Source organism: Brachycentrus maculatus, unplaced genomic scaffold (assembly GCF_059751285.1).
Source record: "Brachycentrus maculatus isolate JH-2025_06_01 unplaced genomic scaffold, ASM5975128v1 h1tg000139l, whole genome shotgun sequence".
In the NCBI taxonomy this organism is placed as follows: Eukaryota; Metazoa; Arthropoda; class Insecta; order Trichoptera; family Brachycentridae; genus Brachycentrus; species Brachycentrus maculatus.
In genome coordinates, this window is record NW_028280892.1 from 1405001 (window position 1) to 1421496 (window position 16496).

Consider the following 16496-nt stretch of genomic DNA (forward strand, 5'->3'; position numbering starts at 1 on the left):
CCTACCATCCATGATATATAACATTGAAATATGATTCCAAACTTACCTCATGTTATGTTTAAAGGAAATTTTCCCATAGAAGAAAACTTTATACACCTTTACAAACTAAAAGGTTTAGATCAATTTTGAACATACAACCGAATTCGGGTTATATCCTGGATATATATTTTTAGTTTTTGTTCTATCACTAACTACCATCACGCCGCTTCCATGCAGGGCTAGGCAGAGACAAAAGAACCCCATACCACTCTGTCTTTGCAAACATTTTTCGCCTCTTCCTCATTCATGCATTTCCTCATACATACCCGCAGATTATTTCGACTCCTAACCCGGCCGCTTTTGAGTATTTGACATACCTGATCGTGCCAAATTTTCCTCGGTCTGCCTTTGCTAATTTTATCAACAATATTCGTCTCGTTAATTTGTTTAACCGTTATATTCTCACTCGTTCGTTCTACATGCCCAAACTATCTCATCACCCCTTTCTAAATTTTATCGATAATGCTTATGCATTGCATTCTTTTGTTTTTTCAGCAATCGAACATTAACCATATATATAATTTCGGCTGATATCAGTCTATTTTATCCTTTTTTTTTCAACCCCATGCTTCGCTTCCATACATTAGGGTAGTAACTAGGACTCGCGTACTGCCAGTTTAGCTTCTGCTGATTTGATTTGTTCTCTTATGTCTGTATTGCCCACCTACGTAGTGTAATGGTCAGCACGCTCGGCTACCGTTCTGGAGCTCCCGGATCAAATAAATATAACTGATTTTTTCAATTCAATATTACCCTGGACTGGTACCTGAAGCGGAGGGCTGATCACCTTTCCTTAATGTGTTAACGAACAAGATAACACTGCGTTTATATGATGCAGTGCCCTATGCACCATTGGGTTGCGGACAATGGTTTGAAGATGTCTGTTTTATTTTTTTCCTCTAATGTACAGACGAATTATAAAATTTTAAGTAACCGTTCGCGTAAATTTAAATTGCAATTACGAAGTTTGCGTCGTTAAGGGATGGTTATCTGAAATGAGTTACTGCGGCGTTCGTGACTGAAGATGAAAGAATGGGGTCGTTAAATTTGAAGATAGTAGCAGTTGCACGAGTCAAAAATCTAGAAAAGAAGGTCGATTAAAATGTTATATGTATATTTAAATAAATATTTATATATATATATATATATATATATATATATATATATATATATATATATATATATATATATATATATATATATATATATATATATATATATATATATATATATATATATATATATATATATATATATATATATATATATATATATATATATATATATATATATATATATATATATATATATATATATATATATATATATATATATATATATATATATTGTATATAACGTGGTTATAATTTTCTTTTACAAATTGGGTGTAAATAATATGTAAAGTGGGTGTATAATAATAAAATAAACAATGTGTTGCTTTGTAATTAAAGTTTATAATTAAAGTTTATTCTTAATTTATCTTTATAATATTTTTCTATCTATCTATCTGATTCTGACAGTTCAGAATATTATATTTTTTCTATCTGATGTCTTTTGTTTTATTCAGTGCGACGCATGCGACATCTGGTGGTAGATCTGTTTTATGTAGGTACTATATGTAAGTACTTAATAAAATGTATATATATATATATATATAATACATATATATATATATATATATATATATATATATATATATATATATATATATATATATATATATATATATATATATATGTATATATATATATACACAAGTTCTGCGCCTTCTCTTTTAACTGCTTCCTCTTTCTTGGCCGTTCCTCTCATCTCTTCAATCTTCCTATCTATCGCTGTAGGATATGTGTATTTTCATAAATGTATTTCTGTGTTTTAGATCTTGTAGTTCTATGTACGTTTTAGGAGTTGTTAGTACTTGTGTTTATAAGAAGAAGATAAACACCAAATGTAATATGGTAAAAACAATAATAAAACTACGGTAATAACCAGAAAAAATAAATTTTACCAAATTCGACAGCTAAAAGTAAGCCCCATAAAAAGTTACCCTAAAACCTTATGCTCTAAAAGGGTCGGCGTAATGAATCTTCGTTCAGCCATTCCGACGAAGTCAATTACGACAAAACCAGGTCGTGGGTCCATAAAAAACAAATTGGTAAAAGTTAGAAAGCGTCTTTTTATGAAAATAATTAACTGATAATGGTCAAGACAACCTGTTTTAACGGCTACTGTTAATTTCGGAATAACCCTTAGAATACAATAAAATCTTACGACCGCCTTACAGCTCTGTTAAGACTGCTTTACTTCTTATACCTAGCTTCTAGTCTCGCCTTGGCAAGTTGCTGGTAATAAAAATAATAATCATAGGAGCTGGTTAATGTACGTTCAAATACTATCGCTTCTCACATAACTCTTATGGTACCCTGGGAACGAGATGGTTCAATGGAAAAATAATTAAGGAACAAATATCAAACATGTTTTGAATATTGAAAGCATTAACTTTGTGGATCATATTGATATATTATTTCGAGAAATAAAAATACTTTGTGTTCTGATCCACTCACATTGTGATGTGAGTGGATCAGAACACAAAGTATTTTTATTTCTCGAAATAATATAAATATACAACGCTTTGAGCGTGTCCAAATACTTGCTCACAAATCTGGATTTTCTCTAGTAAGGAGTTATTTTAAAAATAATTTTTGAAATCTCTACATCGATGAAGAAGAATATGCAAGTCTGGGCAGGCTGGTGATACATGTGTGTAATGTGATTACTCTACACACATGTAACATTCACGATTCTTTGAAGAAATTAGGAGCAGAACCAGGATAGCAGGTATCATGGATCGCGTAGTAAGACTAAAATGGCAAATGGCTAGACATGTTGCAAGACAAGACCCCAAAAGATGGACCAAAAAATTTTTCAGATGGAGACCTTGGAAGAATAAAAGAGGCGTCAGAATACCTCAAAAAGATGGTTCGATGACAGACCCGCTGAAGGGGATAAAAACTGGGTGCAAGCAGCAATCGACCGAAAATGATGGAAGGATACAGAAGAGACCTATATTCAGCAGTTGAAGACAGAGAACTATAGAAGAACATATTATCAACCACGCTACTCAAATTTTGTATATTTTTGAAACTCATACATACTTGTATATCATAAATCTCATGACTTTTTATATTTGACCATACGGGAGCCACCTAAGTTTGATCTTAGAAAGTTTTTATTTAACTGAGAACCTTTTATTTGTATATGTGCAAGATCCTAACCGGATCATTGCACATATTGGGTGATGCCCGAAAACACGATTTAAAATTTTTATTCAGCTTATAATAAAAATGTAAAAATAAGTGGAAAAATCCAGATTTGTGAACAAGGATTTGGAAACACAAATGTCTTCATTTTAAAACTACATATAAGTATTTGTTTCTTTTTTACAGAATTTTACAGAATAATTAGTGGTAGAAAGAATTAAAAATTGTAGCTAATTTAGTTAATTGCACCTTTACCAATATTCTCCTAAACTCGTGAACAGAAAGAAATACGTTACCAAGGATTTTCTCACAGTCAAAGAATATTTTTACAATCCAAAAATAATACATTATCAGATGTATTATACTTTTTTAAGGGTGTCGTTAACCTTCAAGTAGACATAGTTTTGTTTTAGTGTCAGAATTATACTTATTTTTCGAATTCAACTTAGCAGCTCTATTTTTATTAAATTGTATATCCTTTAATATGTAAGAAAAGTTTTAGCGTATAATTGTTGATATATATATATATATATATATATATATATATATATATATATATATATATATATATATATATATATATATATATATATATATATATATATATATATATATATATATATATATATATATATATATATATATATATATATATATATATATATATATATATATATATATATATATATATATATATATATATATATATATATATATATATATATATATATATATCGCAGTCGTACAGGAGAATGTGACCAACTGACAAAACGTAAAATGTTCAGGAGAGCCATTTGAGTCACTTTTGCTTGGCAAGAAAATAAACATCAATGCAGTTAGTCATTTTTAACATGTCAATATATTATACTTCCAAGTTTAAAATCCTTTGGGATTTTTTCAGGGCAATATTAAGCTAGTAAGATATCAAGTAGTCAATGATCACGTTTTTGTAAACAAATGCACTTGGTCACTTTCTCCTGTACGACTACGATATATGTAATAATGTACAACATCTAATATGCCATATATACCTACGTATTGTAGTCGCACAGGAACAAGTGACCAACTAACAAAAAGTAAAAATTTCAAGAGGGCCATTTAACCGTTTTTACACTTTTGTCATCAATGCAGTTAGTATTTTTTGATGAGTCAATCTCTTATACTGCCAAGTTTAACCACCCTACCTTCAGGTTATTTTCAGGCATATTTTTTATAAACAAGCAAACAAATCACAACGTTCGATGTCACAAAAATTCGTCAGTGTATCCGGTACGCATTAAATATTTTTGGAACACATATCTTTTCTCGTGCCCGTAGGTTATACGGGTTAGCGGGGAATGGTGAAGAAAAACAGCGCGTATCACGTACGTTCGTATGTGTTGGGCGGTTAAAATCGCTTTAGGATTTTTTCCAGGTAAGCTATCAAGATCATTAAGCTAGTAAGATGTGAAATAGTTTACGGTTTTGTAAAAAATGCACTTGGTCATTTTCTCCTGTATGAGGACGATATATTGTACAATATGCCACACATACCGCTTATTCCTTTCAAGATCGTCTTAAATCAAAAACCGACAATTTTCAGCTGTGCATGTTTTCGGAATGCCCAGAAAATGTTCTATATCCCAGCGAAAGAGGCATATTTTTAACATAATATTTACCCGCTACAGGTGCAGTAAGTATTGTTTTTGCATTTTGAAGAAAAGGTATTATTTAATTTTTTTAATGAACTAGTTTTTTTTCAAATGGAGAAAATACCTCCAAATTTTACCTAAAACGATCTGTTGGACAGTAAAAAGTTCAATAAGTGGCTTGATATTTGTTTTTAATAAATTGTATTATATTTTTAAACTTTAAAAACGTTTTCCAGAAAAATCAAGTTTTTTATTTGTGACGTTCTTGAAAGGAGTGAGCGATATGAAGCGGATACGGTAAAGTTCTAGTACTATTAGGGTGGATATTATTATTATAGATATTCTTTTCTTCTATATCTATCTACCTTCAGATGTTCTGCGATCAGGAATATCAGAGGTACCTACCTAAGGCTGGCTTAGACCTGAAAGGGGTCGCTTAAATCTCTATTCCCATTACATACTTAGAACCCCTACCAAGGACCCCATATAAAGTACCTACTTTGAGTACATAAATAAATCTTTTTAAAGTATTCACGGTAGTTCGGACCATCCGCTTCACCCTTTTTCCCCAAAATGCTGTCACATTCCGTACTAAGGGAGTATTATCTAGGGATTTCGAGATTTTAAAAACTTAATCTCGATATTGGCAAAAAGGATTTGAGCATTAAAAATCATCGCCGTTTTTGCATCTTAAAAAATCGGATCGTTGTTGTTCCTCTTTTTCTCACCCTTATCCACACTCGATGGTGCATAGGGCACTGCATCATATAAACGTAGTGTAAACCTGATCGTTAAAACATGAAGGAAAGGTGACCAGCTCTCCGCTTCAGTTACCAGTCCAGGGTAATATTGAAAAATATTAGAGCGAAAAAAACACTTATATTTTTTTGACCCCCATCTGGGATTCGAACTCGGGACCTCAAGCATGCTAACTTTTACCCTAAGGAGGATAAAAAAAAAAATTGTATTAACATGCAAGTATTCGGCTCAACACAGGCCATGCCTAAAGAGCCGTAATACGTATAATAAATGTATATATGAAATGAATATGTATATTGAATGTATCTATGTATTATGAAAATAAATAAATAAATTTAAAATAAAATATATACAAATAAAGGAACAATTTTCAAATTTCACACAGGTGATTGAGAGACCTTTTCAAAGGAGAACATCATTTATTTGTTAGAAATTATGTATATTTTCATTAACGTATTTGGAAAATGAGTTATTTGAGAGGGTGAAAATTCAATTCAAGAATTTGTTGCTTTGAGTTCAATTCAACTCTTAATCGAATTTGAATTTCAACAATGTAACAAAAATTTGAACTTTCAAATTCGCTTTGAAAAAAATTCCAGCTGCACTCAAAACTTCCGAGCGAATTTGAAAAATGGCAGCACTTTTAAATAAAATTATTTGCAAGCGTTGGTTCAAAAAGTCATAGATAAAAAATGATGGTTGACAATTTTTCTTTTTTCTGATTTCAAATATTTGATTTTGACAAATATTTGGCGTGCTGAATTCACATCTGAGGCATTTTTTCTATGAAGTTACAATGAAAAATACTTTTTACAAAAGAAATTAAAATATCATAAATTTACACTTAAAATCCTGGCCATAATATGGTATTACAATTATAATACACTAATTGAATTCACTCTATTTAAATTAATTTTGTCAGGAAAATTTATATAAAATCACGGTTTTCAACCCCTGCCTTGTTTTACATACAACAGTTTTGTCTAGCCTCCCATCAATCTGATGATGTCGGCAACGACGAAACCCGATCACTTCTCAAATAAAATACATATACTTGTGTGGAAAAAGGTATCTCTCTTCACAGTTATTTTACCTCTATTTTTTTAATTTTTAATTAATTAAAGTATGTGGTTGTTATCCAATTACATAAAATACAGTTCCACCAAGAAATATCAATACAAAATATTTTTTTTTAGCGTTTTAAATTTATAAATAATATATGGTTAAAATACTCATTTATATTCAAATATATGGATATTTTAAGCGTATATTAAGAATTTTAATTATGTTAACATAATAAAACGTTTTATATGGATATATGATTATTCCGACTACAATACTTCTACGATACAAAACTTATACTAAGTAAAACATTAATTAAAAATGAATACTTATACGATTTATTACTTGCGATTTCTATTAATTTTTAATTTGAGTTTTATTTGGTAAATACCACTATTTCGTAAAATCTATTTTGTCACGTGTTTCGATGCATTCCGCATAATTTTCATAATTTTCAAATACCGTATGGTGTTTTAAAATTTACGGTGATTTATACCGTTTATTTTATTTTTATTATTTTATTATGAGGTCTAGGGAACTTGCATCCCTTATGTCACTGCGACCATATAGGTCTACTGTGACCTCCCTCTGTATCATAGCTCACTCTCAAGGACCTAGGTGAGTCATGTAGCTCACGACCTGTATTGGTGGTAGGAGCTTCACCTTCTCGGAGTCCAGTAGAGGTCCTCCAAGGATGTGACTTCGTTTGCAATCGAGTGCGTCACTGTTATAGAGAATGTGGATTGGTGTTTCGTTATCCTCCATACAAAATCTGCATACTGGAGAGTCATGTAGTCCAATTTTTGACATGTGTTCACTCAGTGTGCAGTGTCCTGTCAAGGTCCTTGTTAGGATCCTTATTTATTTATTGTTAAGCTTTAGAAAGCTTCTATGGTGAATTTATTACGTACCATAACAAGCTTTCGAATAGTGAAATAAGTAAGGAATGCAAAGCTGGACATGTAGAACAAATGAGTGAGGAAAGAACGGTAAAACAAATTTATGAGGTGAATGTAATTGGAAAAAGGAGCAGAGGGAGACCGAGAAAAACATGGCAGGTTCAGGTATGCCGAATACTATGCAATAACTAAGAAATGACAAGAAATATGAAAAACTGGGTAAAACATATATTGATATAGCACTCTCCTTATCATTCATCGTTCACATTGTGTAATACCACTTTATTAACTATTTATGACATTATATGATATTACTAATACTTGAAAGTGGTCAGGTTAGGAGTTGAAACAATCGGCGGGTATGTATGAGGAGATGCATGAATGTGGAAGAGGCGAAGAATGTTTGCAAAGACAGAGTGGTGTGGCGTTCTATTCTCTCTGCTTACCCCTGTGGGAAGCGGCGTGATGGTTAGTTAGTTAAAATAACAAACTATTTAAAAAGTTTAATTATTTGAAATTTCACTAGAACTTGTTACTGTCGCTGTACCCACGCCCAACTATATTTCGTCGTCGGCCATATAATAGGTTGAGTACACTGAATGCAAACTAAATTAACTTTTCACAAAGATCCCAACCATTCTCGGGTATGCTGGAAGTATTACAATAAACAGAAATAATAGTTTTCGTAGCGCACAGGATTAGCTTTAGTTTTGTGTGAAATATATTCCTCGTTAAAACTTTTGGGTTTCAAATCGACTACAATAAAACGAAAACAATAAAACTTGGCGATTGTGCAATTCAAAGTTAAAAAGAGCATTATATCGCATTTAAATAAATAAATAAGAGTGTGTTCAGATGAGCATAAGCATGTTACATTTTTTAATGCTAAGTTAAAGTGAATTAAAATGAGCATGTAGCAATTTTCTTCTTCTTTTTTCTAAGATCAAAACATTGACTATAGTAACTAACTAACCAACTTGGTCATAGTACAAGATGCGTGTGTGTATGCATATATCCATATATATATATATATATATATATATATATATATATATATATATATATTTATATATATGTATATATATATATATATATATATATATATATATATATATATATATATATATATATATATATATATATATATATATATATATACATATATTTATTTATATTTAATATATATATATATATATATATATATATATGTAATAAAATAACTAGGTACCTACCTATAAATTTTATTAAGTACTTACAAAAAGTACCTACATAAAACAGTTCTACCACCAGATGCCGCATGCGTCGCTCAGAATAAAACAAAAGACTTCCGATAATATTTTTAACTGTCAGAATCACATAGATAGATAGATAGATATAAAAATTATTATAAAGATTAATTAAGAATAAACTTTTATTGTAGTTTCTTTAATTACAAAGCAACACATTGTTTATTTTATTATTATACACCCACTTTACATATTATTTACACTTAATTTTCAAAAGGAAAATATTACCACGTTATAAAACGACAATTTTGTTAATTGGAAATGGATTATGAAACATTAGATGTATTAAAACAATTACTACAATATGTTCGGAGTGAGAGAGAAAAATTAGAAGATGATCAAAGAAAACGATTAGAAGATAATCAAAGAAGACGTGGAAATTTAAAAACTAGTGATAAAATTAAAAATAAAAATCATGTGAAAAAAATTTCTACAAAATATAAAATAAAATATACTCCAGAAAATCTGTCAGAATCACATAGATAGATAGATAGATATAAAAATTATTATAAAGATTAATTAAGAATAAACTTTTATTGTCGTTTCTTTAATTACAAAGCAACACATTGTTTATTTTATTATTATACACCCACTTTACATATTATTTACACTTAATTTTCAAAAGGAAAATATTACCACGTTATATATATATATATATATATATATATATATATATATATATATATATATATATATATATATATATATATATATATATATATATATATATATATATATATATATATATATATATGTTAATGTGTGTATATATACAAATATTATAATATTGTTAAAAGTATGCAAAGCAAATTGGACGTTATGTTAGGATCAAAGTAAAATTGAAAATCTTATAAGAAACCTTGAGTACACTTGTCTCTAGAATAAAATATGTTGACAGGTATTCAAACTGACGTTATATTTAGTACTAATATGAATATACATATTAAATATTATATAATACATTATAACGTTCAATTTGTTTTGTAAAACGTCCAATTTGATTTATAACCAGACCAATTTGGTTATTAAACGTTTAAAATGAAAAACCTGTATAAAAAAGGGTTTGAAGAATGAATTTAGTATAATAGACACTAGTGGAGTAGGTGGTATGTTTTCCTTTATTTCGTACGACGTCCGTATAAACTGAGCGAAGGATTTCTCATCTTGATAGCTTTCCCCTTTGACTGTATTTCGCGAACCATTCCTTTTGTTTATTAGAATTCTCATTAATGTTGCCCGATGTGTACCGTTTGGGAAATCACTCGCTTCCTAGAAATACATTCGACGTTTGTTCATCCCGGGCCTAATTGTTTACTGTTTACGTATCGATTCGAAACTAATGAAACCGATGTTTTAATGGATTGAGCCCGGCTCTATTTGAGTCTTTGAAATATTAATGGATTCTGTTGTTTGGGTTTGAAAGGTTTAATTCATTATTCTCTAGGTCAAATAAACACATCAAGATTAGATTTTTTAAATGAATATATATAAAACATATTATTTCGAGAAATAAAAATACTTTGTGCTCTGATTCACTCACATTTTTATTAACCAACTATTTTATTTATTGTTTCGGCATTAACTTTGTGGTAAGACATGTTACAATGATTAAAGAAAACACTTCGTTTTTTACCACTTGAGTTTTATTATAGACTACATGTTTCAGAAGTTAAACTTCCATCATTCAGGTCTGTATAATAACTCAGTTATGAAAGTTGCCCCACCGCACGACCAGATCTGATACAGAAGCATCTAGGCTTCATGACAGATCTGCTCTTTCAAAGCAATATTTTTTTAAAACTAAATTGCGAAATTTATTGAAAATGTGAAACAATATAAAATTGTATCCCGACTTTACTGTGAATTTACATTTAAAATCTTTCAATATACCTGTCACTGCCTATATAAATAAATACAAAAATTGTAAATTTGTCACCCAATTTTCTAGAAGTTCCCTACACCGTAGGCAGTGAAAGGTGTGCGATGACTGATCATTCTCTGAAAATGTCTTTGCACTATTCCGTGTCTGTCTGCTTTGCTGATCGGGGTTGTGGGCGTCTGTGTACCGGCCAACGTCGGGTCGAAATCGGATCTAGCTGACTAATTGAACTAAATACTAATCCCTTTCACTGCAGGGGTAGGCAGAGAAAACAGAACGCCACACAGTTCTGTTTTATTGCAAAAATTCTTCGCTTCTTCGTTATTCATGCATCTCCTCGTACATACCCACTCCTGACTTTATCGCTTTCAAGTATTTGACATGCCAAGTTTTCCTCAGTCTTCCTGAGCTTCTGTTTCTAACTGTATTCGCGTATAAATTAAACTAAATATGCTACGAACCCTTGTTTATAAGAGGCAAGGTGAATTTTCTTAAGCAACCAACAATTAACTTTATAAAATTAAACAACTTTGTTTTAACCACTTTTTTCTTATTAGTACACTTTATCCTACCGGTTTCGACAAGAACCTTGTCATCATCGGGGTTTATGAAATTCTAAAACATGAAAAACAATAAAAAAAATTATTATTAATTGTATTAAAATGCTCATAATTTATAATAAAAAAGTGGTTAAAACAAAGTTGTTTAATTTTAAAAAGTTCATAAAATGTGCCACAAAATACCTGCGAAAAACATTCAAGGAACCAATAATTATTTTAAAAAAAAACTACATCCGCGTCATTAAAAAATATGTTTTGATTTTTTTAAACTTACATTTGTGAAAATCCTTGGATTTGGACAGATCCAAAATCAAGTTGTCCATTTGTCATGCGTTGTCGGGTTCGTCATAACAGCCCTTGTCAAATGAAAGACATTTACATTACGTTTAAAACTAATATTGATTTTTTCAGTCGCAGCGAATCAGCCCTAAACAGCCCCACGGAGCCCGACATATCCATGGCAGCTTCTCTCACCGACCAGCCGGTGGAAGTCCAAACTTTAGATGAAGCAAGGAAGATAATCAGGTGACATAATAATTCATATATTGTAACGGTAGTCACGAATAAAAACCGATTAAAAAAGAAAAAAAAAACCCACGAATTAATGCATACTCCCCATACCGGTGTCTCGAATGAGTGATTTTTCAAGTGGTTTTATGCAAAGTAAAGGATAAATAAAATGGAGAGTGTTAATATATATATATATATATATATATATATATATATATATATATATATATATATATATATATATATATATATATATATATATATATATATATGTATATATAAATATGTATATATATATATATGTATATATATATATATATATATATATATATATATATATATATATATATATATATATACATATATATATATATATATATATATATATATATATATATATATATATATATATATATATATATATATATATATATATATATATATATATATATATATATATATATATTATATTATTTTTATTTATTTACGGTTCACAAACAATGAAAAACATATTACGATAAACGAAATACAGTGCAATACAAATAGTTTTGACGTTTTTCATCAATTAGATGGGAACACAACAAGCTTACAGACACAATAAAGGTGCAGGTTAAACACATATATAAAGAATAGTAATTTGGTTGTAAAAAAAGGGTAATAACAATTAAAAGTAATGAAGTAAGAAAAATAAAAATAAAAATTAGAAGTGAAAATTAAAAGTGAAATTAAACTACGCTACATAAGGTACAAAATTCAAGACTCCACCAGATTGGTGAAATCAATTTGAAAATGATTTCATCAATCCGGTAATAGTCCTCTTGTATTTCTCCGTACCATCATTAAATATGTCTATGGTCACATTATCAGTATTTTCTAAATTATTATACAATCTTAGCATCCTAGAAATGGAGTTAAAGTGTGCCATATTATTGTTATATACTGGGAGAAAAAATGTGTTGTGCCTCCTTAACCGCCGAGAGAGAACATTTATTGCTATCTTCTCGACACAAAATGCTGAATCAATGTTACCATGGATTATATTATAAAGATACATTAAGTCTGCAATATTATATATATTTATGTACAATATATATATATATATATATATATATATATATATATATATATATATATATATATATATATATATATATATATATATATATATATATATATATATATATATATATATATATATATATATATATATATATATATATATATATATATATATATATATATATATACATATATATATATATATATATATATATATATATATATATATCTGCAATGTTATATATATTATAACATTCATATATTTTGTATATTAAAAGCATTGTTAACATTGTGGTATGGTAATATAACACTCTCCTTATCATTCATCGTTCACTTTGCGTAATACCACTTTAATAAACACTAATTCGTGACCACCGGATTCGGAATAAACATTCCATCCTCAGGTCATTAAAATAAAATTATTACAATATTTATTGTAATAATTTTATTTTAATGACCTGATGATGGAATGTTTATTCCGAATCCGGTGGTCACGAATTAGTGTTTATTAAAGTGGTATTACGCAAAGTGAACGATGAATGATAAGGAGAGTGTTATATTACCATACCACAATGTTAACAATGCTTTTAATATACAAAATATATTAATGTTATAATATATATAACATTGCAGATATATATATATATATATATATATATATATATATATATATATATATATATATATATATATATATATATATATATATATATATACATACATATATATATATATATATATATATATATATATATATATATATATATATATATATATATATATATATATATATATATATATATATATATTTATTGCGAAACCGAAAGTCACGAATTAGTGCTTATCACAGTGGTATTACACAAAGTTTACGATGAATGATGAAGAGAGTGTTTAATTCATTTATGTATTATTTACAACATTATTCGTCCAAATCCTTGTTCACAAATCTGGGTTTCTCCATTTTCGACACTTTCTTTCACATGCGAGTTCTCGGCACCATCTATGGTTAATAAAAAACGGTATATTTAGAGAACTTCATGAAATTTACTTTTTTAGTGATTTTTCAAACAACATACTAGTAAAATTATCCGGGATTATTAATGTGAAGAGTTCATTATTTTATTTTCAATTATGCTAGCTCTACCCAGCCACGGGTTGCGTTGGCTCAGTGTGGTTAAATAGAAAATAAAAAAATTAAAACTCACTTTTTAACACAATACCGAAAACATGGAAAGTAGATTGTATCTGCATATAAACAATTATTGCACGCTGACAAAAGTGTCTCTGACGAAGATCGAGGAAAACATGGCATGATCAAGTATTTCAAATAAAAGCATACTTGAAAATGGTCAAGTCAGGAGCCGATAATCATCAGTTATGATTATTTGCAAATACAGAGTGATGTAACGTTCTATTCTCTCCCAACTTCTGCGGGGAAGTGGTGTGATGGTTGGTTAGTCAGTTAGTTAGTTTAGATACAAGTTTGTAGTTAAATCGACTTTGATATTTAATTTCAACTTCTATATCAACATTAGTGATGATAGAAGTAAAAGGTCTATTGATAAATACTAGACTAATTCATTGACAGACGATTTTTATGTTATAATTTTTTGACATCTCAACATAGATGAAGAAGAATATGGAAGTCTAGGCATTTACGGATCTTACGACCGTCATAGGCTGGTTTAGTGATCACTGTACACACGTGTAACATTCACCAATTCTACCCATGATTGAAAACCACACTACTCAAATTCTTGGAACTTTTCAATGATCAAATTCGAAACATTGTGCTTGAATCACTAGAATTTTACTTGAGACATCTACGGTAAGATGAAATAAGCCTTTTATTGATTTCTTTATTTTTATTTGTTCCAGAGATCTTCGGATGCGCTACAGGTCGCAGGCACACCAACTACTCATATGGAGGCGAGCGCACAAAATCCAAGAGGACTTAGCATCCAGAGTACAACGAGAGAAGACAGATCAACTGAAATCACTGTCTAGTCAATTACTGTTGTTCGAGTCTCGGCTGATTCGAAAACAAAAAGAAATAACCGCTCTTCTAGCTCAACGGGAGACCATCATTCTCAGGCAACAGAGAACTATCGAATCCCTCGCTAACAAACTTCTGGACAATGGTCTAGAACCGAATCACCCAATAATTGACTACAGGGATCTCATAAACGAGACCAATCTCGTGCCAGATTTCGACTCGATGAACGACTCTGACTCGGCGGTGATAATGGAAGATCTAGACTCTGACTTCAACACTCCCCACTTTCCCAGATTTAGATCAAGCACTGCCGATTCTGTCACGATCGTACGGTCTATTTCCGATGCCATCGATCCCAATTTGAAGTATTCGTCAGTGAGAAGGTCCAACGGATTCCTTCGAAGACCAGAAATCCTCGAAACTGTATACAGCGTTGAAGAAGAACCGGATGGTGACGGTGGTTCCAACAAACTCAGCGCTCAAAACAGTACAGAAAAGGATATCAAAGAAGGAAGCGCCGATAAGGAAGACGCCAATGCCATCCTCAATCAAGCTCAAAATAGAAGAGACATATTTAAGTTGAGAAGTGAGAAAATTTCAAGTGATTTCTTGAAAGCGCCAGGAAAGGCTAACGAACCAGACAAAAAAGAACTGAAGGTTTCCGACGTCAACGCTTTGACAGACGCCATGTGCCAACAGATAGCTTGGGCCTACAGCTACGTTCCCAGAAAGCAAATCTCAAATCTCACCTCTTCAGATGATAACTTGTCAGACTGCCATATTTTAGATGGAAGCATGCTGCTTGAGGATACTAACATAGACAAAGTCAAAGGAAGTCACGTTACGACGTACAATAGGGTCATGTCAAACCATAGAAGCGTAACCAAACCGAAAGACGTGAAATACAAGAGAATCAACAAAGCCAAATCAAAGAGTTTAGAGGAATTGAGAGGCAGATTGAAGAACTGGGTGGAAAAGGGTAACAAGTTGGCTGGAATATCATTAGACCAAGCTCAAAGCTATGCTTAAATACATCATTCCTTCCTCTCTGGTTTACAAAACTAATCTAAATGTGAAATTCTCGGATTTTTGGCTGGACCCAAAATAGTCTTTGGTTTTTGTATTTTGAAAGTAAAATATGTATTTATCGTGACGTAATAAGCCTGGGAGGTTTTTCTCTACGTTTTACTGAAAAGGGTTCGAATGAGTGACATGTGCTTGGAATTACTGAAAAAATAATGGATGTTGTACCTTTACTTATATGTGTCGCCTACTTTCAAAATCCGCCAGATCCATATAAGTCGATTTAACAAAAAAATGCAAAATTCTCCGGGTAACGTTTATGTTTAGAAGATTTGTCTATCTTTAGATAAAATATTATGAAATAGAGAATTTTCCCATTTTTTTTCAGTATTAAAAAAAAGAGACATAAACCAATAATGACGTCATCTTAATTTTTGGCCTATCCCCGCTCTCTGATTGGCAGATATGGGTCAGAAGGCAAGTTCTATGAAAATAGCGGCGTTTGAAATACAACGCTGTTTTTAAGTATTTTTTAG

General features: G+C 30.2%; 1 protein-coding gene across 1 annotated transcript in view; it reads left to right on the top strand.

Moving 5' to 3' along the window:
* The window catches only part of LOC148309110 (uncharacterized), a 208562-nt gene extending 192476 nt beyond the window's left edge, over window positions 1-16086 (top strand). The window contains exons 3-4 of the mRNA XM_088260666.1: window positions 11784-11897; window positions 14820-16086. Coding sequence (XP_088116792.1) covers window positions 11784-11897; window positions 14820-15966 — 1261 coding nt within the window. The 3' untranslated portion in view covers window positions 15967-16086. The remainder of the gene's footprint in view (window positions 1-11783; window positions 11898-14819) is intronic.
* The last annotated feature ends 410 nt before the right edge of the window (window positions 16087-16496 follow it).